The sequence below is a fragment of the Podarcis erhardii genome (genome assembly GCF_964252035.2).
Source record: "Podarcis erhardii genome assembly, chromosome: 6".
Classification (NCBI taxonomy): Eukaryota; Metazoa; Chordata; class Lepidosauria; order Squamata; family Lacertidae; genus Podarcis; species Podarcis erhardii.
The window spans coordinates 8,872,501-8,894,010 of NC_138510.1; the positions used below are offsets into that span (position 1 = coordinate 8,872,501).

The following is a 21,510-nucleotide window of genomic DNA, read 5'->3' on the forward strand; positions in this document are numbered from 1 at the left end:
CACCTTTTCCTCTAAGCCCCCCCCCCCCATTTAATCCCAACAACCACCCTGTGAGGTAGGTTAGCAGCGACTGGCCCAAAGTAATCCAAGTGTGAGATTCATGGCCAAGTGGAAGTTCTTGATTCCTGGTCTCCCAGGTCTTAATCTGACACACCATACTGAGTGTGTCTTTCAAAGCAACCCTAACCCAATTCACTTTCCTCAACAATATACACAACCATCCTTTGAAATTCACACGTCTCCTAATTTTGCTATGCAGTGCCAAGTAATATGTATAAAACAAAGCCGCAGAAAGCTTTCTCTCAATTGAAGCGCAGAGTGTTTGAGGGAACATTCGCAGGGAAACCCAAATGCTTGTTTACAAAGCTGTTGTACTACCAACCTTACTGCATGCTTGTGAAACATGGACCACTTATCAACGCTATCTCCAACTCCTCGAAAGATTCCATCAACGGTGTCTCCAAAAAATTTGACACATCACTTGGGAAGACAGGCGAACTAATACCAGTGTATTGGAAGAAGCAAAGATCACCAGTGTTGAAGCAATGATTCTTCAACATCAACTTCGTAGGACTGGTCATGTTATGCAGATGCCTGATTGTCATCTTCCAAAGCTTCTACTCTATTCCGAACTTAAAAATAGAAAGTGTAATGCTGGTGGTCAACAAAAGAGGTTTAAAGACCGTCTTAAGGCAAATCTAAAAAAATGTAGTATAAACACCAACAATTGGGAAACACCAGCCTGCGAGCACTCCAATTGGAGAACAACCTTTACCAAAGGTGTCATGGGCTTTGAAGACACTCAAACTCAGGCACAAGGGAGAAACATGGTAAGAGGAAGGCACGCTTGGCAAATCCACACTGTGATCAACTCCCGCCCAGAAACCTATGTCCCCACTGTGGAAGGACGTGTGGATCCAGAATTGGCCTCCACAACCACTTACAGACTCATTGTTAAAACTGTGTTTATGGAAGACAATCTTACTCAGCTATGTGTGATCACCAAAGATGATAAAAAGTGCATACTATGGTTAAGTGTGCACAAAAGATGCATCTTTGTGAAAACATATAGAAATGCATTCCTTTAGGGAAAATTGCTATGCAAGCATGTGCATATTTGGAGAAATTTGTATGAAAATGCTGATTAATTTTCCATGAAACTTTGAAAAGTGTATCAGGAACGGATGTGGAAAATATGAAGAACTGAACTTAAGGATGGAAAAATGAGAAAGTGAAATTGACAGACTTGCCCATTCCTAGTAGGGATAGCATGAGGTCAAATGCTAAGCCCAATTTTGGTGATTCCAGCCAATCAGCATTATACCAGTTGCTAGCTGCGTGGCAAGAGCCTGCATTTTATTCAGCTAAAAAGTAGGTTGTAACAATATTAGGAACTAATTTTAAATAGGCAAAGTTAGGTTAATTTGTTTGTAAGTGGAGGGGTGCATTAATTGGGTGGGGGCATAATGACAGTATAGTTAAATAAATGTTATATAATAATAAGTGTTACAGCTTCTGTATAGGAAAAGCCATAGCATCTGAAATATTAAATTTATTGTTCGGTGAAAGTGCCTTGCAAGAATTTGTTACAAAGCAGTCCCCGAGGGTTAAAGGTACCTTTATTCAAACAATGTATGTTCCAAGGAAAAAATTAGTGGTAAAAAAATAGAAATAAACCACCAAGTTACTAAAGAACCTAGACAAAGTTTTCTGCTCCAAGACATTACATCAGCAAGGAAGGAACCATCTTTCAAATCTGAAGTACAGTAATCCCTTAAAAAAAAGAGAAAAGTCAATAGTTTCACAGAGCAGAAAGTCCTTTGGGATTATTTTGTCCTTGATCTTTTTTTATACTGCTGTAAGGGAAATCCCAACAGCCCCAAACAGCACACATGGAGAAGTCCTGCAAGATCATTTCAGCTGGGAAGGAGGTCCCTCGGGGTGCCAGCACCCATTTCAAAGCTCCTTCAGTTGATGCCCCCTCAGGCTGGGTCATTGTGGGCCAAAACGGGTCCATCAAGCAGCAAGTATCTGGCCTCTGAAGATTCTGAAAGAACAGAGGGAGCTATGTCATCATACAGAGTCAGACCATTGGTCCATCTAGCTCAGTACTATCTATATTGATGGGTAGCAGCTCTCCAGGATTTCAGGCAAGAGTCCTTTCCTGGAAATACCAATGTTTGAACCTGGGACCTTCATGCAAAGCAGATGTTGTGCCTTCCTCATGCAAATCATTTCCTTTCAATTCAGGAACGCTTTCTTCCGGCAACCTTTCCCATAGGAATTGCTACTTGCCAATTCCTCTCATGCATGAATGAGTGGCAGGTTTGTCTCCCACCTTTCTGTGCACAGTTGCAGTATTCTTCCCAATATCAGTTACTGGGGAATCACAAGCGGGGAGAGGACTCCAATACTCAGGGTCCTGCTGGCCGCTGTGAGATCAGGATGCTGGACTAGATGGGCCACTGGCCTCATCCAGAAAGCTCTTATGTTCGGTTGCTATTCTGGCATTCTGAACAGACAGCAATGAATCCACACACTATTCCAATGGATACATAAGGAGTGCTTCAATACAGGAGTACTGCCAACATGAAGCCTCTCCAGCTGACAAATGGCAGACGGGTCTTCACAACATCTCTCTGCTGGCAGGTTTACGCGAAATGGCTCTGCAAATCTGCATGGCCAGCTCCATCATGAGGAGAAATGACACAATTGGCAATTCTCCCCTTACTGGAGGCCCTGCATACCTCATTATTGGCTACTGAACCTGCTGCCAGCACCCTTGGCTAACCACCAGGCATACCAGTTCTAGAGGGCCAAGAGCTCTGCAGCCCCTTGAATATTTGTTGGAAGTGGGCTAGGCCCCCTCAATATTGAGGGGAGCTGGCTACATCGCACGCATGACATCACATGCATCACTTATTGTGCGTCGCAGTATCAATAGCCGGCTCCTCCAGAACACTCAGCTTCGTCCAGACAATGTGATGTCACACAGATGACATCATACACGTGTGATACATGCTGAGCCCCCTCAGTCTTGGGGCAACTTGGCACCTCTTCTGACCACTCAGTGAGAGTTTGTCACACACACACACACACACACACACACACACACACACACACACTGCCTTGCTTTGAGGAAGGGCGAGGTATTCTGGGCAGGGTGGTTGAGAACGTACCTGAACCTGCCACTATGGTTGGGTATGGCAGACCAAGGCTGTAAAAGTTACTTTGGCTTCTATCGCATGCACCATTAAGTAAGCATAAGGATTATCGCTTGTGCAATGGGGCTTGGACAAGATCCTCAGTTCAGCAATATTTTTTGTAGTCCCCTCTTTACCCACCTTCCCAGTTCAAGAGAGGAATGCCTTCATACTGTCATGGATGACCCCTCTGCAGATGGGGCAGCGTCTTAGATTAGGAGCGCATTCTGTGCAAACCACTAAGTGGCCACAAGGCACCAACACGATGGACACGTCTTTGTCCATGCACACTTTGCACATGCGCTCCTCCCGCAGCCGGCGCAGCTCCTCCTCCGTGTCCACAGGAGACTCTAGCAAGTGGAAAGAGAAAGGTTCAGGAACAGCCCCAAAAAGCCGTTTTGATTGCTTTGTGCCACACGACAATCTTGCAGTCCAGAGTTTCCATGTTGTGGAAAAAAGGGATTGGGCTGGAGCCCAGGAAGTCCGGGGAAAATCCCTGTTCTTCCGAAAGTTTATACTGACTTATTTGTCAAGGGAAATTAGCACCTTCAGTCAACATTCTTCCACGGTGAAAATTGGTCATATGAACCCAAACACTGGAATATTTTAAGAGCCAACTAACCCTTGACAAATGGACAAAGCAAATGGACTTAAGCAATATACATTTCACAACATGGCTCTTTTGAATGGTGCTCAGTGCACTGTTTTCTGAACAGTTTTTATTTTGCTGTGTTGCATATAGTGGAACAAATTACGTGTGTTTTTTTTATATAAAAAATTAGGAACTATGTTGATACCAAGCTAACACCGACAGACTAGACTTGCTTGGCAACAATCCCCCTAAGAAATATGTCACGTCAAGTTGCATCTACTTTGTAGCCATTAGTACTATAACCTCTTAATTCTATCAGCTGAAATTTTTCATACTCTTGAAGTAGTTGGGTCAAGAGTATGAGAAACTCTTAAACCACACAGACTATCCCTGCCACAGCTTTCTATCCACAAAAACCACATTAAAGCCACAAGCCAGCCATCAGAATAAACTCAGATATTCGGAGTTGTATCCATTGTTAGTCATAATCAATGAAATTAATGGGCAGGGCCGTCTGGTTTTAGTGGGTCTACTCAGAGTAGATTTTAGTTTCATGCTGGTAATTCCTAACAGTTGTGTCCAAGCCCTTTAGCATCCAAAAACATCCCCCAACAAGTGTGTTATGGGACACATGTTTATAGAGCTGCATTCACAACTTCTGTTTACTGTGCACTCGCTGCATTTCCAGCACTGGGTTCTTAATTTTTGTTCTCACAACATTGCTCCCAAATGCATATGCATCCTGTGCTTTGTTGTGAAACATTGCTATTTGATGCATTGTTTCCCAAACTAGCTTCACGCTGATTGAAGTCCTTAAGCCACTCCTAATTCGTCTCCAGCCAAGGTGGGGACACATTTGCAGGAGGTGAAGAAGACATCTCCACCCTGCCAATACTCAAAGAGAAATGAATCAGAAACTAATTAAACTGTACTGATGTGAACATCTGGGGAAGCACTGTGGAAACCACCAGGGAACACAACAAACCTCTTCATTGTGCTCCAAGACGGTAATGTGAAGACACCTTGGTCTCCAAGCGCTTTTGCCAGTCTTTAGATGTGTTACAGTGAAATGAGTTATTTTGCTTAGCCAAGAATTAGGCTACCTGCTCCTATCCCACCTGGCTGCTCTGGTTCCCTCTCTTCCACCAAACTTACCTCGTTCATTTGGACGTCCTGTTTCTGCCTCTCTCCTCACTCTCTGACAATCTGCTTGCCTCTGAGCAGGCTCTGAGCATAACACACAGAGAGAGAATATGACATGTTTTGGGAGTCCCCGTTCACAAGTTCGGTTTCCCTACTCCAAATATATTTAAGGTAAAGGGACCCCTAACCATTAGGTCTAGTCGTGACTGACTCTGGGGTTGCGGCGCTCATCTCGCTTTATTGGCCAAGGGAGCCGGCGTACAGCTTCCGGGTCACGTGGCCAGCATGACTAAGCCGCTTCTGGCAAACCAGAGCAGCACACAGAAACGCCGTTTACCTTCCCGCCGGAGCGGTACCTATTTATCTACTTGCACTTTGACGTGCTTTCGAACTGATAGGTTGGCAGGAGCAGGGACCGAGCAACGGGAGCTCACTCCGTTGTGGGGATTTGAACCACCAATCTTCTGATCAGCAAATCCTAGGCTCTGTGGTTTAACCCACAGCACTACCCGACTTTAGAAGTTCGAGTGTCTACATGAGAAGCAGTAGCATCTTAACATGTGTGAAGGAGTTATTTTGTACCAGAATGGGGCTTTTGGCATGAGCCTTGCAATAGTTGAAAAAAAGGCAGAACGATATTGGGTGCCTGACTATAGGAAAGGTGGGAGAGAAGCTTTGGGCTTCACTACTGCTCTGCTCCCTTCCTTTGGACTCCCTCCCTCCAAATTCAGGTGTAAATATGTGAATAAATCATATTTCTTAAAGCTAAGGAAGCCTCCACTGTGTCTGTGATTATCAAAGGAAAACAGACCCGGGAGTGAGCGCTTGGAACACCTCCTGGACTTTTGCCACAGCTTGGCAGAGATTGGAGGTGGCATCCAACCTTTGGAACAATATCAACAGAGGCAAGACAAACCTCCTGCTGAGCAAGAGCTCAACATTACAGAAGTACTTACCTTGGGAGCTGGTGGGATGTTGTTCAGGCCAATGTAAGTTGTCCTCCTGGAAACAAATGATATGCATCACTTTGGAATAACTGCATGTATGTGCACACTTGCACACACAAACAGACACATGCACAAGCACACACACACACACACACACACACACACACACTCACCGGGAGTATAGGATTGATATGTGCTTCTTGAACACTGTTGATGAAGTCACTCCCTCTGGACTGCTGCAAGAATTTACACCTATAGATGTGGGATGGGAGAAGAGAAGATGAAACAGTCACAATACTGTGACAGCCAACTGGCTTCCTTGAAAACACAGCCCCAAAATGAAACTAATGGAAAGACAGAGATTATTTGGAATATGCCCGAGTCCTTTCTCATTCCTGGATCCAGCAAGGACTCAATTGCTGGAATAGCCAGGCCAGCTTCCTGGTGAGGTAATGGCCTAAATATGGGTCATTAAGGTAACAAAGGAAGTGGCTCTGTGCCAGAGGACAAATGAGTGCCCTCCTCCCTCAACTGGCTGTTAGTTAGAAGGACAAAAGCCAGAGTTTTGGTGTGTGAGAGCTAGAAGCTAGAAGCAGGTGGGAGGCTGGAGCCTATGAGGAAGAGACATGCTTGACTTCTGCTGGAATCCAAGGCTATCGCTAAGGGAGAAGCACAGCCTTCTTGGAGTGTTAATGCTGTGAGCCCTGCCAATGTAGGCTCAAGTTGTATGTATGTGCAAATAAACAACATATCCTAAAGACACCACAGTCTCCGCTGTCCCTCATTCCAATGAAACAGAACCCTAGGTAAATGCCTAGACCCCCTGGATTCTCACACAGCTCAGAGATTGAGGTGGCATGCAACAATACTAATGAGACTATTGGTCCAAAGAATTTAGTATGTATGTAGTGGAGAAAAGAGAATCAGTTAATATAGCAAGTGGTCTTTCTTCTATGCAGAGACAGTTCCGCCTAGGGTCTGGCAGGATGAAATGGGTACTTAGATGAGGACTTTTCCCAGTTCTGCCAGCAAATAATTTTAATTAAATAAAGCCACACTTTCACTTTTGATTCCAGCTTCACTCTCCTTGCAGTGTCCAAGAACACCACCTTAACTTTCAAACCTCTGTAACAGGAAGCACATGTATCGTTCTCTGAAAACCTTCTTGCCATTTTGAAGGTTTTACTTCTTGCCATATGACATCTTTGCCAGCCTGGTTTCTACCTGCAGAGTTGACAGCAGTGTGCTGAAATGCCAGTCACTTAAGCTGAAACAGATGCACTTAAGTGTGTGTGCTTCTGGTCTAGTTAATAGATCCCCTTTCCAGTCTATGCACTGGGATAATGGGCAGGTGGGAACGACATTCAATGGCATGGTCATCAGATACTCTTAGATACACACACTTGCTTCTCAATTCAATGGGACTTACTTCCAGGTTTGCAGCGCAGCTCAAGCCTAGCAAGGGCAATTTTCACAGGTGCTTCTGGAAATGTTCACATTTTTGTCACCTATGGGCCAATTCTTGGGTTACATTTCCATTTGTCACCTATGGCTGATTCATGGGTCACATCTGTTTAATATACAGATGTGTTATCAATGAGGCAAAACGCAAGTATCATAAAAAGATATTCTTTTTTTAAAAAATAGAGTGTCAGAATTTGTTGCTGCTCTCCATCTCATGTAAAACTGGGTTTGATACCACAAAGCATGTAGCAAGAATCTAAAATCCAAACTCATATAGGAATAACAGTGATACTCCAAGCATCATAGATAGCATTTACTTTTATTTCAAGTCATTTCACCATCAGTCATAGCACATCACCAAAGTGGATTTCACTTGTGCTCAGACTGTGACATTTTGGCTTTCTGTCCTCCCTTTGAACTGTTGACTCAGACTGTATAACAAAATGCTTTGGGAATTTTCATTATTTTCCAGAAGTCACTTGCCACACAGGAGGAGGGGAGGAACCCCAGCCATAATAATATTACTATAAGGAAGGGGGGGGAATACCTGTGTTTGCAGCTGCAAATATGTGAAATGGTTTAGGAACTTTGTTGCTACACTTCTACATAAAAAAGCCAGCCAGCAGTGACCTCTTGCACAGAATGCAAAAAGGATGCAGAATAGCAAGCTGGTGTGTATTCAGGGGAAACTGCAATGCGTATCCATTCAGTCCAGTGTGTTCACTAGATAGTCAGGGGGTCTGTGCCTTTCTAGCAGAAATCATGTGCAATTAAGCTAGGTCTCTCTGCTTTCAAATCAGGAAAAGAACGCTAACATCTGAACGCTTAGGCAAACAATTGGAAAATCCTATCCTTGTAAACACTGAATATCTACTTCTGGGCACAGGTTTCCTGAACATGCAAGGTTATTGTTTAACAAGAGTTTCCAAGTTGAATCTGGGAAAGTTGGACTGAAAGCTTTTGCAGATGACTTGGTATTAACATTACAGGAGCCAGTCTCTAGCACTAAAAGAGTGTTAGAATTAATTTCTGATTTTGGTTGGGTGGCGGGATTTAAGCTGAACAAGCAAAAAACTAAGGTTCTAGCAAAGAATTTGACAACTACAGAAACAGATGAGTTCCTGAAAGAAACAGAATTAAATGTGGTTAAAAAAGTAAAATATCTAGGGGTGTACTTGACCTCCAAAAATTTGAATTTGTTTAAAGACAATTATGAGAAATGTTGGTCAGAAATCAAAAGAGATTTGGAAATATGGTCAAGATTGAAACTTTCCTTGTTGGGCCGGATAGCAGCTATAAAGATGAATGTATTGCCGAAAATGTTATTTCTGTTTCAGGCCCTACAGATCGTGGACAAAGTGGAATGTTTTGGAAAGTGGCAGAAGGATATTTCCAAGTTTGTTTGGCAGGGCAAAAAGCCCCGAATAAAGTTTAAAATACTAACTGATGCGAAAGAAAGAGGGGGATTTGCCCTGCCAGACTTGAGATTATATTATGAATCTGCAGCCTTCTGCTGGTTGAAAGATTGGATCTTATTGGAAAACACTGATGTCCTAGATCTGGAAGGGTTTGACAATGCTTTTGGGTGGCATGCATATTTGTGGTATGACAAGGTTAAAGTTCACAAATTGTTTAAAAACCATATTGTCAGAAGAGCAATTTTGATGGTCTGGACAAAATATAAGGACTTATTGGAGAGTAAGACTCCGAGGTGGCTCTCACCGGTGGAGGCCAAGGCACGTAAGAGACTTAACATGGAAGCCTACTGGCCTAAATATTGGGAAATAATTGAAAAAATTGGAGACAATTGGAGGCTGCTGAGCTTGGAAAAATTGAAAAACAAGGTGCGAGATTGGTTGCATTATGCTCAAATCCAGGTGGTTTTTAAAGTGGATAAAAAGGTTGGATTCCAGGTGGAAAAATCGAAACTAGAGACAGAACTGTTAGAGCCAAAAAATAAATTACTTTTGAGAATGTATAATTTGCTGCTTAAATGGAATACACAGGACGAGACAGTCAAATCCGCCAGGATAAAATGGGCACAGGACTTGGGGCACAACATTATGTTTGAAGACTGGGAAAGGTTATGGAACACCGGAACGAAATTTACGGCATGTAGTGCCTTGAAGGAAAATATTATGAAAATGATATACCGGTGGTACATGACCCCAGTCAAACTTGCTAAGATATATCACCTGTCTGATAACAAATGTTGGAAATGTAAAGAGGCGGAAGGGACATTCTTTCACCTCTGGTGGACTTGCCCGAAAGTGAAGGCCTTTTGGGAGATGATTCATAATGAACTAAAAAAGGTACTTAGATATACCTTACCTAAGAAACCGGAGGCCTTTCTTCTGGGCATTGTGGACCAGAGAGTACTTAAGAAAGATAGAACTTCTTTTATGTATGCTACCACAGCAGCAAGGATCCTGATTGCTAAGCATTGGAAGACACAAGATTTACCCACGCTAGAGGAATGGCAGACGCAGTTGATGGACTATATGGAACTGGCTGAAATGACTGGCAGAATCCGAGACTTGGGAGAAGAAACAATCGAGGAGGACTGGGAAAAATTTAAAGACTATTTGAAAAAACATTACAAGTTGTATGAATGTTAAAAAATGCTCTTTTTAGAAATTCTTGCTTCAGCATTGGTAAATTAATGAAATGGAAATTAAGGTACAAGAAGTTAAAGGTGGAATAATGAAATAACTTTATTATGTTTAAGTTAAAACATATAAGATTTGGGTTACAATAGTTTTGAAATTAGGCAACATGATAAAATGAAAGATACAATAATGTCTGGAAATAAGTTAACAAATTGCTGATTTTTTGTACTACAGAGAATGCAGGGTTTGGAGGATGTGGGGAAGTCCAATAGATGTGTTGGAAAAAAGGATTATGGAAATTTGTAATTTCTCTACTGTATTTTTCTATCTATGCCTTTATTTCTTTTTTCTGTACTTCATAAACTTAATAAAAATATTATAAAAAAAAAAGAATCTGGGAAAGTTGGCATCGCCAGTTAGGTGGGTCAACTTGCTATTGTCCTGTGGGACGTTACTAGCTATACGCAGGAGGTTTGTGAATCCACATATCAATTGTTCTCTGTTCCTGAAAGAGGGGTGTGTGTTTGTGAGTGTGTGAGGGACAAATAGGGATGTGTTACCTTGGAAACCAAACAGCATGCTCCATCCATGGGTCATCTCCATGCTCCCAGTTCCTCAAAGCGCCATCACAGTAGAAACACCGCACAAAATCCCCCTGGCCTGAAAACAGCCATGGCAAGAGGTCTCGTGTTAATCACTTAAAAGCTGAAACAGCTGCAGGGGCCCACCAACCTTTTGGGCCAGGGGACCCATTTACAATTTTGAGAAAGTGACATGGGCACTGGCCGCAAAAGGATTGTCTTCCGGGGCGGGGGGAGGGGGGGGAGTGGCACAACGCAAAATTGCTGGCATGCCTAAAAAGAAAATCAAATCAAATAATAGGGGAGCAGAATAAGGCACCTACATCAACCACCACTGCAGTTGCTCACAGAAAGCAGCTCTTTGCTCCTCTCCTCTGTGGGCATCCAATGTAATGTGGACATGTTTAAGGGTGTACGTTCCAAAGTGCAAGAGGTTAACCCAATGCAAACAGAAGTGAAGCAAGAAGACTGGTTTCTCTCGTATTGTGGCTTTCCAAGGAGATATTTACGGAGGCTTTTTGTGGGCACCATAAGGGGTACTGCTGGGCAAACTGTCACTTGTGGGCACCACATTGGCAACCACCACAGAGAATGTGCATACTTCATATTAGCTGCACACTGACACTCCATGATGATGCTGATACCTTACAGCAGGGCAAGGGAACCTTTCTGGCCCCATGGGCCAGATCCTTCTCAAGATCAGCCTTGTTGGCCAACTTTGGCAAGTGGATGGAGTTGACCAACTGTCCATCACATGATGTCACAATGACAACATTTGCAGAGTTCTTTGAAGTCGCAAGTGCTGTTAAATGGGAGGTTTGCCCCTCGCCCAACATTTTTGCAGGGGATTCCATGCTGGTTTGCTAAAATGGGAAGCACCATTTAGCAGGAGAATCCAGACTGGCAGCACTCCCTGGTTGGGACTGGAGACAGGGACGGGAAAGAGGAATAGCACCTCTGCATAGATGTTCCTCCACCTAACCCAACCAAGAGCCCCACAGCACCAAAGCCCCCATATACTCCAGGCAGAGTATCCTACCTTCCATGAGGAGCATGGGGTTTCGATCCTGCAGGTGCTGCTTTTGCATTTGGGGAAAGCTCTTGTGAAGCAGAACCCCAACAGTATCAAAAACCGCACCCATCTCAAACCAGAGCAGCACTTTCGCAAAGGAATTTCAGGCTGCCACCACTCGTTTGAGCTTCCCAAAACTTCTGAAAGTTAAATGCTTTATCAGCGCTGGTTTTATTTATTCATTTTTCATATAACTTTTTTTAACATTTGATATCTTTTGTTCATTGCAAACAGCTTAGGGGGAACTGCTTCATTCTAGAAAGCTGTATATTATTATTATTATTATTATTATTATTATTATTATTAATAATAATATAAAACAGCATAACCCCTTTTTTCAATTCTTTTGAGCTTACATACCTGTGTAGAAAAATCCTGCTCTGGCGAGCGACTCTGGAGTCACCCGAGCAGAAGCTGGCCAATTTTCAAAAGTCACCAGGCGATCTCCTTCCGTCTCCATATCTGGGTATTCTGGTTGAAAGTCTACAGTGGCCTCTTCCATGCTTAAGTTTTGCAACATGCCAAGGAACTGTCCATCCACAGCATCCTGAAGGCCCTGAGCCTGAAGCATCTCTTGGTTTCCTACATCCTTCCCCTGGATGAAAGAGCAGCTTGGGAAGAACTTCTTGTGCTCTGCCTTGGGGTCGTCCTCAGCAACCCAGTCAAACAACACCCCACCGCAGCAAAAACATTTCACCCTGTCCTCAGGCCCAATGAAAAAGAAGCCAGCAGCGGCCAGGTCAGCTGGGGAAGTAGGAAAGCTCTCCGACCAATGCTGGAAAGTCTGTAGGCGTCTCTCCTCAAATCGCATGCTGGACTGGGACAGCCAGGAACGTCTGTTCCTAGATGCTCTTGCAGATGAGCTGTCTTCCATGTCCCTCTTCATTGAAAGGATATTAGCCATTATATTATCGACAAGCTGGTTGATTTCAATGGAAGTCTGCCTCCAATAAGTAGCCTGCATCCCTTAGCTCTCTCTGGCTCAGCCTCCTGCGAATTCTGGAAAGCTCTTGAACTCAGAAAAGCCACACAGGCTCCCAAACAGCAGGCGGGCACAGGGTTCCGGCTTTTCTACAGCCTGCTGATTTGGTAGTTGCTGAAGTACAATTGCTGCCCTTCCACCTGGACAGAGAACAAAAAGTTTTACAGGAAGACAAGGGAGGGGGACATTTGTGTGTTTTGGTGAAAAAGAGGGACAGAGAAATTCAGCAGTGGCTTAAAGTGGAGGCAACAAATTTGTGCAATAACTCCTTTTTTACACTGAATGCATCCATTAATTCTGGGCATTGTAACAGCAGGACAAAAAAGGAGTCATCAGTGACTTATTTAATAACTAAACAAATTTTAACATTTTGTTCCATTTGCAGAGACAAGAAATGCAAAAGATCGATTTTAAATATCAAAGCTTCCAACTCACTGTTCCTATTTACAAAAACCTCCCTGTTACAAGTTACATTTGACAGCCAAATTGTCATCTACAGAGCCATTTCCCCTTAAGTATAGCTGATAATTAGGTGGGATGCGTCAATGGACTTGCTCCAGCCAACATCACTCAGTGAAGCTAGAGATGCTTGGGGAGAAAGGCAAACGTCTTGTAATTTCTTGCACACAATTGTCAAGGAAGTCAACTCTGTGGGGGCAGAATGAGATCACCCAATCTGCAGTTCTGAGATTATTTTGTTCCCACACCCACCCAAAACAGAGGTTCAAGTCAATGATGAAAGTGTTAAGAGGGCTTTCCGCCATCAAATACTGATGATTTGTACAAGAACAATGATCCAATTAAACCAGAATAAATGTGAACACAAGACAAAACAACAATTCTGAAAGCTCATGTGCTTTTTCTTTCTTTAAAGGGCAGGGGGAGATAATCTGTGACCTTTCAGATATTGCTGGACCACAGCTCCCATCACCCTTGAACATTAACCAGGCTGTCTGAGGCTGATGTGGGTTGTGGCAACATCTGGAGGGCTAGAGGTTATCCCCCCCCCAGCTCAAAGGTCTGTAAGTGTACAGTACAGCAGGTCCTTAAAAGAGGCATCTCCCTAATTTCCCATGCCTACACAGGAATGTCTTTAGTGCATTGCATAGTAGTTACAGTGCCGTATCAGACTATGCAGCTTAGCAGCTCAGAGCTCACTCTCTTCACAATCATGCAACCACACAAATCTATAGTTGCAGGTTTTGTAGCCTTATTTATTTATTACAGTAGTTATATCCCACATTCTTCTTCAAGGCAGAATACATGGTTCCCCTGCTGCCTCAATTAATCTCCACAACAATCCTGTGAGGCAAGTTAGGCTGGGAGGCAGCGACTGGTCCAGGTCACCCAGTGAGTTTCATGACCAAGTGGGAATTTGAAGCCTGGTCTCCCAGGTGCTAGTGAGACACACTTATCATTGCACCCTACATCTTAAGACTTCATTGTTATTTGCAGGTATAGCAATCCTGTTTTATAGACTGTAGAGGATAGGAACAAGATTTTAAAGAGAATTGTATGACCATTCAATCAACCCACATCAGAGAAAATATGCAAACTCCTGCCTTGTAGGATTTAATGTTACATACGTTTTCTGAAAACGGTTTTCATTACTCATTTTGTTTCTGTATATGTGATAAGTGAGTTATGATTCCTTCTTTGCTTTTTAACTCACTTCCTTTTTTTTAAGGGAGGGGATTACAACAAGTAGCCAAGCTTCCCAATGAACATGATAAGGCAGTGGTTCCCAATTAGATGATTACTGAGGACCCCCTATTTTAAAAAGCCAAGCCACTGGCCCCCTTCTTTTGAAAGTTTTGATAATTCTATAGTAGTTACCTCTGCAAAACATTTTTAAACAAACTGTGGGGCAGCACTAAAACAGACCAAAAATTTGAGATATTACCATGCAAAAATAACAAAAAAAAGTTGGGGGAGGCAAAGAATGGGGACATGGACCCCCTGGGTGTCCATGCAGTGTTCTGCAGACCTCTAAATGGGAACCACTAAGATAGGGGATTATTTGAGAGTTAGCACCCTGTGTAAAATGAGAGAAGCCAGACCAGCACAGCACATCTTCAAGCTCAGTTGCTACCTGAAGATTGCCAGCCATTTCTACCCCTCCTTTTCCCATTAACATGATAAAATATATCATGGCGTATACTCAGATAGGCAAAACATATCTGCACAATAAATAAGCTCTGTAGAGCTCAAGCAAATAAACCAAACCTCAGGACCAAGTTAATATCCACTACTGTACTTAAAGCCTCTAAATATGCAAGAGCATTATTACAATGCATTTTGTTGTTACGTATGCATGCAGGGTACTTACTTAACCAGAACAAACTGGAAGATCACTCAGTCCACAAAGCAGAGAACAAGTGTCTAACACTGGCTTTGGGGGCTCCTTTACCTTCCAATCTCCACCCAAGCAATTAACCAATTTGTGCCTTGAATCAAACATTTAAAGCTGCAAGCAGTTTGTAACCTGACCGAAGCAAAAAACCTGATAAGCCAGTGTGGTGCACAGACAGACACTGGAGTGTAGAAACCACCATCCCATGGAGACGTGGGTTTAGCTCTTCACTCGGGCAAGTAGCTCAGTGAAGTAGCTTTGGACACAAAAAGGGGAGTGTGAGGCAGAAGGATGCGTGTCATGCTCTGAGCCCCTTGGAGGGAGGGCGGAACAGAAATGTGATAATAAAGAAGATGCTCGTCCCCCTTGCTTGTCACTTCAGAGCTCGATCTCTCATTTGTGTTTGCCTTATTCTGAATAAGTTTAGTAGCAGTACCATCCAGATGCCCAAACTCTGAACCTTTCTAGAAGAGACCAGTCGAAGGGCAGATATTTGGATGTAGCAAGAAGTGTGCATGAGTTGGTTAGAGAATGGGGTGATAATGCCAGGGTTGCAAATTCGATCCCTGAATGGGACAGCTGCATGTTCCTGCATTGCAGGGGGTTGGATGAAATGATCCTCCGGGTCCCTTCCAACTCTACAATTCTATGAATGCCCTCCTCGCCCCTCATCAGGGGGGCTCCTTTAACAATTAAAGAACAAATGGGTGTGGTGATTTATTTTTTTTAAACCAACCCTGTTACTCTCACACAAGGCTTTTTTGTGACAGTACTCACATGTACAGAGTACCAGCCGCACTATGTGCATTCACTATCAGACTTGTTAAATGGCCAGGTTTTCAAATGTGCTCCAAAAGCAAGCAATACTCATATGATCAGGATTGCCTTTAAGATACCCCTAATTCAAAACAAACAAACACATATGGATTCACTGGTTTAAGGTGATAGCAAGTACCTATTAAACTCTGTATTGGTTGGGATCCAGGTAATTAAAGGAAGGCCTCCTCCCACATCAACCTCCCTAGACATCTATAAAATCAGTTTCAGGCTTCGGGGGCTTGGCTTCCCCCCTCCCTTGGTAGTAGATAAGCAGTACAAAGAGAAAGCAGTCTTTTACCAGTAACAGAAATGTTTAATGAATGCAGCAAAAGCACAAGCGGCCATTCTCGGAGTGCAGATGCTCCCAATGAAGGTTCCGCCCACTTCCCTCTAGTACGTCCGTCCTCTCATCTCCTAGCCACCTGTTGTTCTCGCAGCAACTGAGCCTTTTGCAAAGCCACCTTAACTAATCCCCTAGCCGTGGGACTGAGAGGCTGCCCATCTTCCAGTGAGAGAGAATCGGCTAGCTCGCTCTCTTCCCATTCTTCTTCTTCTTACTGTTCACCTCCCAGTTCTGCCCAACTATCATCTTCCAAACTGTGCCCCTCAGCAAACCATTGTTCCAAATCAACACTACTGCCCTGCTCCTGTGGAGTTTCAGGATCCTGGCCATGAACAGGGGGAGAGGTAGGCTCCCACCATTCCTCATAGTTGTACTCCTCAGCCTGGTCTCTGACAATCAGAAGGTTTGGGCAGGGTGATTTAGAAGCTCGTGCATGGACTGATTGGCCGCAGGGCTGTGCAATCTAAGGCTACTGGGGGGAGTCATTTCACCATTCCTTGAGGACTTCCAAGTGGCGGATAGAAGTGCATGAATTGTATGCATATATTGCTTGCTGCTTAGGAATGAAATCATCTTCTTCTCACTCGTGTTTTGTATTGTTTCTGAATCTTTTTAAAAAGAACCATTTTACATTTGGAAAGACCCCCCCCCCCCGGATATTGCCCAAAATGAAATGCGATCCTCAGGTTGGAAAAAAATGGTTGGTTCCAGGCAAAGTCTTGCAGGTAGTTTTCAGCACCACCTTCCAGTTATGACATTTATTGGCTTTTTTATGTTGCTGTTTTTATTTGCTGTTATAAGCCTACCCTGGGACCTTTTGGATAAACAGCAGTCTATAACATTGAAACAAACAAGCCTAGTTAAGGCTGCGAAGAAACCTTCTGCGCAAAGGTTTCCTCTGGATTCCCCAAACTTTGGCACTCTGGTCTGTCCCCTAGTGCAAACAGCAGCTCTGAGCTCATTGCTTGTGCTTTGAACCATTGGGAGCTCTGCAAAACCTTCGAAGAAGCTTTGTGTGTGTCACACATTGACAAAAAAGCCCAGGGTGGGATGCAATGGAATCACCAAGGGGAGGAAAGCTTCCTGAAACTCAGGGAAGTGTAACAAAGCCTGTTGTGAACTGACTGGTGATGGGTGAAGTGAAGGGTCATCTGTGGCCTCAGCCCAAACACATCATCCTGCCTTATTGCAACTCATGTATACAAAGTACTCTTCATTTAGTTGCATTTGACAGGCCTTTGAAAGTGGGCTTTTTGGAGGTTGGTGAGGTTTCTGCATTACTTCCATCAAGCCCTTTGTGGCAGGAGTCAGCTTGCTTCTACGGTGTGTCTCAGAAGAACCAGTTCTTTTCTATACATTCATTCTTCAACAACAACAAGAACAAGTGATAATAATAATAATAATCCTTTGCTACCGACATTGGATCTGTAAAGAATCCCTATAGTAAAGAATTTGTTGAAGGTTTGATGCATCACCCATCTATTCCCATGGAGACCTTTATTCAGAAGCAAGTCCCATTAAGTTAAATGGAATTCACTCCCAGGTGTGTATAATTGCAATTAATTTGTTGTGACACAGCAGAACCAGATGTTTAGTGCTGTGTCTTTAATTTCCCGGTTAGTGCCAGGAATTGGTTCTTAGGCTTTCTTCAGAGGTCTCCTTAAGCAGGAGAGCTTGCAGCCTTCCAGATGCTCTGGTCTCCAACTCACATCAGCCCTGAACAGAAGGGCCCAATGGTCAGGGATGATCGGAGCTGTAATCCAGCAACACCTTAAAGCAGTGGTTCTCAAACATTTTTCTCTGAGCCACGGAATAAAAATTTGATAGCACCACAACCATATTTTTTAATTGATTACAAATACATTAGGGGGCGGGACGCAACAACTCCTAGCAATGTTTGGCATGAGTCTAATGCACCACCAGACCTAATGCAGACTTCCATTTTCAGCACCTTGAAACCAAAAAAAGTATTTGCTGGCAAATGCCAAAGTGCCATTGGATCTAACACACCCCTTCATTTCTGCAACGTAATTTGGCCAAAAAAGGGCGAGCGTGAGATTTGAGTAAATGCAGTATTTTGTAGTATGATTGTGGAACACCCACAAAGTGTAAAGCAACACAGCTGCGCAAGAACACGAATTGTTCCCAACTATATAATTACAAATGAGCCTTTTTTTGACAGAATTACAAGCCTGGTAGATGAAGGGAACACAGTAGATGTAGCCTACCTTGATTTCAGCAAGGCATTTGACAAGGTGCCCCATGATATTCTTGTAAAGAAGCTGGTAAAATGCGGTCTTGACTATGCTACCACTCAGTGGATTTGTAACTGGCTGACTGACCGAACCCAAAGGGTGCTCATCAATGGTTCCTCTTCATCCTGGAGAAGAGTGACTAGTGGGGTGCCACAGGGTTCTGTCTTGGGCCCGGTCTTATTCAACATCTTTATCAACGACTTGGATGATGGACTCAAGGGCATCCTAATCAAATTTGCAGATGACACCAAACTGGGAGGGGTAGCTAACACCCCAGAGGACAGGATCACACTTCAAAACGACCTTGACAGATTAGAGAACTGGGCCAAAACAAACAAGATGAATTTTAACAGGAAGAAATGTAAAGTATTGCACTTGGGCAAAAAAAATAATGAGAGGCACAGAGTAGATCTCGGGGAAACTCCCACCTAAAGATGATTTTATTCCTTCTCGACAGGGCAACCAAATCTCCATAGTTAAATCTAAGATCCGAAAGGTATTTCAGGACGTCTTTCAAAATTTCCACTCTTGACTGTTGTTCTTCTAAGTTCCTCTGGTATTTCCAACAGTCTCTTATTTTGTTCTTCTCTTTTTTCCCTCCTCTTCCAAGTCCGAGAGTCCAAGATTAAAACTGGGAGTTTCCCCGAGATCTACTCTTTAGCCTCAAAGGAAGGAAAATGAAAATAAGATCAGTGGAAGACAAAGTAAAGTTCATGTATAAATATGAAGAAGACTCGCAGAAGGGACTTGGAAAAGAGTTAAGAGTATCGGACAGAAGATCACCAGGTTGATGGACTATAGGGAATTGGCGGATATGACAGGCAGAATCCGGGACCAGGGAGAAGAGTCGGTGGAAGAAGATTGGAAAAAGTTTAAAGACTATTTATAAAAATATTGTAAAATTAATGAGTGTTAGAAAAATGTTGGAAAGGAGCTTTAGTAGAAATGTTACAAGGAATTAAGTACAAATAGATTATTAGAGTATTAAAGGGAAAATAAAGTTAAAATATGTTAAGATAAATTTCAGGACAGAAAACAGAGGAAGATGGAAAGGAATTGCTGAAACAGTTAATTAAAGTGGAATACAAAAAGGGAGGTGTGAGTTCGTTGAAACAAGAAAATGAAAGTTAAGATACTGAACTTATTAGATGTGTTTTAAATTGTGTTTGTTTGGTTTTGTTAGTTTAATGTTTGGGGGTTGGTGTTGGGTGGTGTTTTTGTTTTTGTATTGTATTGTATTGTATTGTTTTAATTCTTTGTCTTTCTTTTGCAGTCTTTAAAATGTTAATAAATATTATTTATTAAAAAAAGAGAGGCACAAATACAAGATAGGTGACACCTGGCTTGAGAGCAGTACATGTGAAAAGGATCTAGGAGTCTTGGTTGACCACAAACTTGACATGAGCCAACAGTGTGACGCGGCAGCTAAAAAAGCCAATGCAATTCTGGGCTGCATCAATAGGAGTATAGTATCTAGATCAAGGGAAGTAATAGTGCCACTGTATTCTGCTCTGGTCACACCTCACCTGGAGTACTGTGTCCAGTTCTGGGCACCACAGTTCAATGACACTGACAAACTGGAACGTGTCCAGAGGAGGGCAACCAAAATGGTCAAAGGCCTGGAAACGATGCCTTATGAGGAACGGCTAAGGGAGCTGGGCATGTTTAGCCTGGAGAAGAGGAGGTGAAGGGGTGATATGATAGCCATGTTCAAATATATAAAAGGATGTCACATAGAGGAGGGAGAAAGGTTGTTTTCTGCTGCTCCAGAGAAGCGGACACGGAGCAATGGATCCAAACTACAAGAAAGAAGATTCCACCTAAACATTAGGAAGAACTTCCTGACAGTAAGAGCTGTTCGACAGTGGAATTTGCTGCCAAGGAGTGTGGTGGAGTCTCCTTCTTTGGAGGTCTTTAAGCAGAGGCTTGACAACCATATGTCAGGAGTGCTCTGATGGTGTTTCCTGCTTGGCAGGGGGTTGGACTCGATGGCCCTTGTGGTCTCTTCCAACGCTATGATTCTATGATTCTTTTACATAGGTACCTTACTTATGTATAGAAACATTCAACAGGAGGGGTGAACTTGCAGCATCAAGTGATGCTCTTGCTCTCATTTTGAAAGTAAAAATGTGTGTGTGTATAGAGCAGGGCCGGATTTAGGTTTGATGAAGCCTTAAGCTACTGAAGGTAATGGGGCCCTTTCTATTTCCAGCTGTCCTTTGTCAACAACAAACTGTCGCTGTTTTTCTATGTTTAATATATGCTATATGGTAATTTATGGACCTAATAGGTATCCAAAGCCATTTGCACATAACAAATAGCAGCCTACACAACACAAAACACTGTAGCTGTATGTAGATTTTATTTTTATTTTTTTAGCTTGTGGTTTGGAAATGTACATCCAGGGGGGTTTTTTTCCCCTTTAATTTTTTGGGGGGGCCACCAAGAGAGTGGGACCCTATACAGTGAAATGTTTAAATGCTTTTCTGAGTGCCCTGGAATCTCCCCGCCCCACTTGCCATCCTCTCCTCGTGCCAGACCCCTGGAGAACCAGCTCCAGCTCCGAGGAGGGACCAGTCGACGTGCATTTACTTCTGCCATTTTGGGTGCGCCAAAACCCCGCTCCCTGCCAGGGAACGTACCCAGAAGTCGGTGGCTGCGTCATGGCTCCCGTTCCTTAAATATCGCCGCCTGCCGTGTCTCGCCCGCCTTTCTTCCCTTCGCGGCGCAACGTGTGAAGAGCCCCTCATTACACGTGAAGCGGGCCGAGGGGGGGGGGGGCCGGGAGGCTGCCGCTTCCTCCCCGCCAGAAACTCAACAGGCGAAGCTTCTCGCGCCAACGGCCGCCGCCCGAGCAGCACCTGTTGGATTTCTGCCTGCGGGGACAAACCGCCCGAGCCACGCCATGGGGCAGCAGCAGCGGCATACGAAGACTTAAGGGGTCGGCAACCCCCTGCCCACTGTGTGTCAAAGGAACAAGTAGCCATTCCCCCCCCGCCGCCCTCATGAGGTAAAACAACAACCGGCCATCCCGCCTCTCCTCAGCGTTTTCCCTCCTTCTTATTGGCTCCTCGATTACAATAAGGCCCGCCTCCTGTCAATCACGCCCCCCCTGCAGTCAAACGACGGCGGGCTGGGCGGGAACTT

At 43.7% G+C, this 21,510-nt stretch overlaps 2 protein-coding genes across 2 annotated transcripts in view; one reads left to right on the forward strand and one right to left on the reverse strand.

Moving 5' to 3' along the window:
• Positions 1 to 21,510, forward strand: part of NKAIN4 (sodium/potassium transporting ATPase interacting 4) — a gene marked incomplete at its 3' end in the record, with an annotated part of 564,211 nt that overhangs the window by 102,721 nt on the left and 439,980 nt on the right. The gene's annotated exons all lie outside the window — the stretch shown is intronic.
• Positions 1,603 to 21,437, reverse strand: BIRC7 (baculoviral IAP repeat containing 7). The gene is made up of 8 exons (XM_081868013.1): positions 21,006 to 21,437; positions 11,972 to 12,733; positions 10,519 to 10,618; positions 6,059 to 6,137; positions 5,895 to 5,940; positions 4,951 to 5,022; positions 3,345 to 3,553; positions 1,603 to 2,047 (listed from the first exon to the last, which is right to left on the reverse strand). The coding sequence occupies exons 2-7, from the start codon at positions 12,573 to 12,575 to the stop codon at positions 3,354 to 3,356; spliced, it is 1,101 nt and encodes a 366-aa protein (XP_081724139.1). The 5' UTR covers positions 12,576 to 12,733; positions 21,006 to 21,437; the 3' UTR covers positions 1,603 to 2,047; positions 3,345 to 3,353.

What these genes read in the sequence shown, in the direction of transcription:
- BIRC7 (XM_081868013.1), bottom strand. Translation starts at nt 12,575, where the DNA reads ATGCAGGCTACTTATTGGAGGCAGACTTCCATTGAAATCAACCAGCTT. An exon ending in ATATCAATCCTATACTCCCG is followed by an intron (nt 5,941 to 6,058) that starts GTGAGTGTGTGT and finishes ATTTGTTTCCAG; the next exon opens with GAGGACAACTTACATTGGCC. An exon ending in AGGACGTCCAAATGAACGAG is followed by an intron (nt 3,554 to 4,950) that starts GTAAGTTTGGTG and finishes TCCACTTGCTAG; the next exon opens with AGTCTCCTGTGGACACGGAG.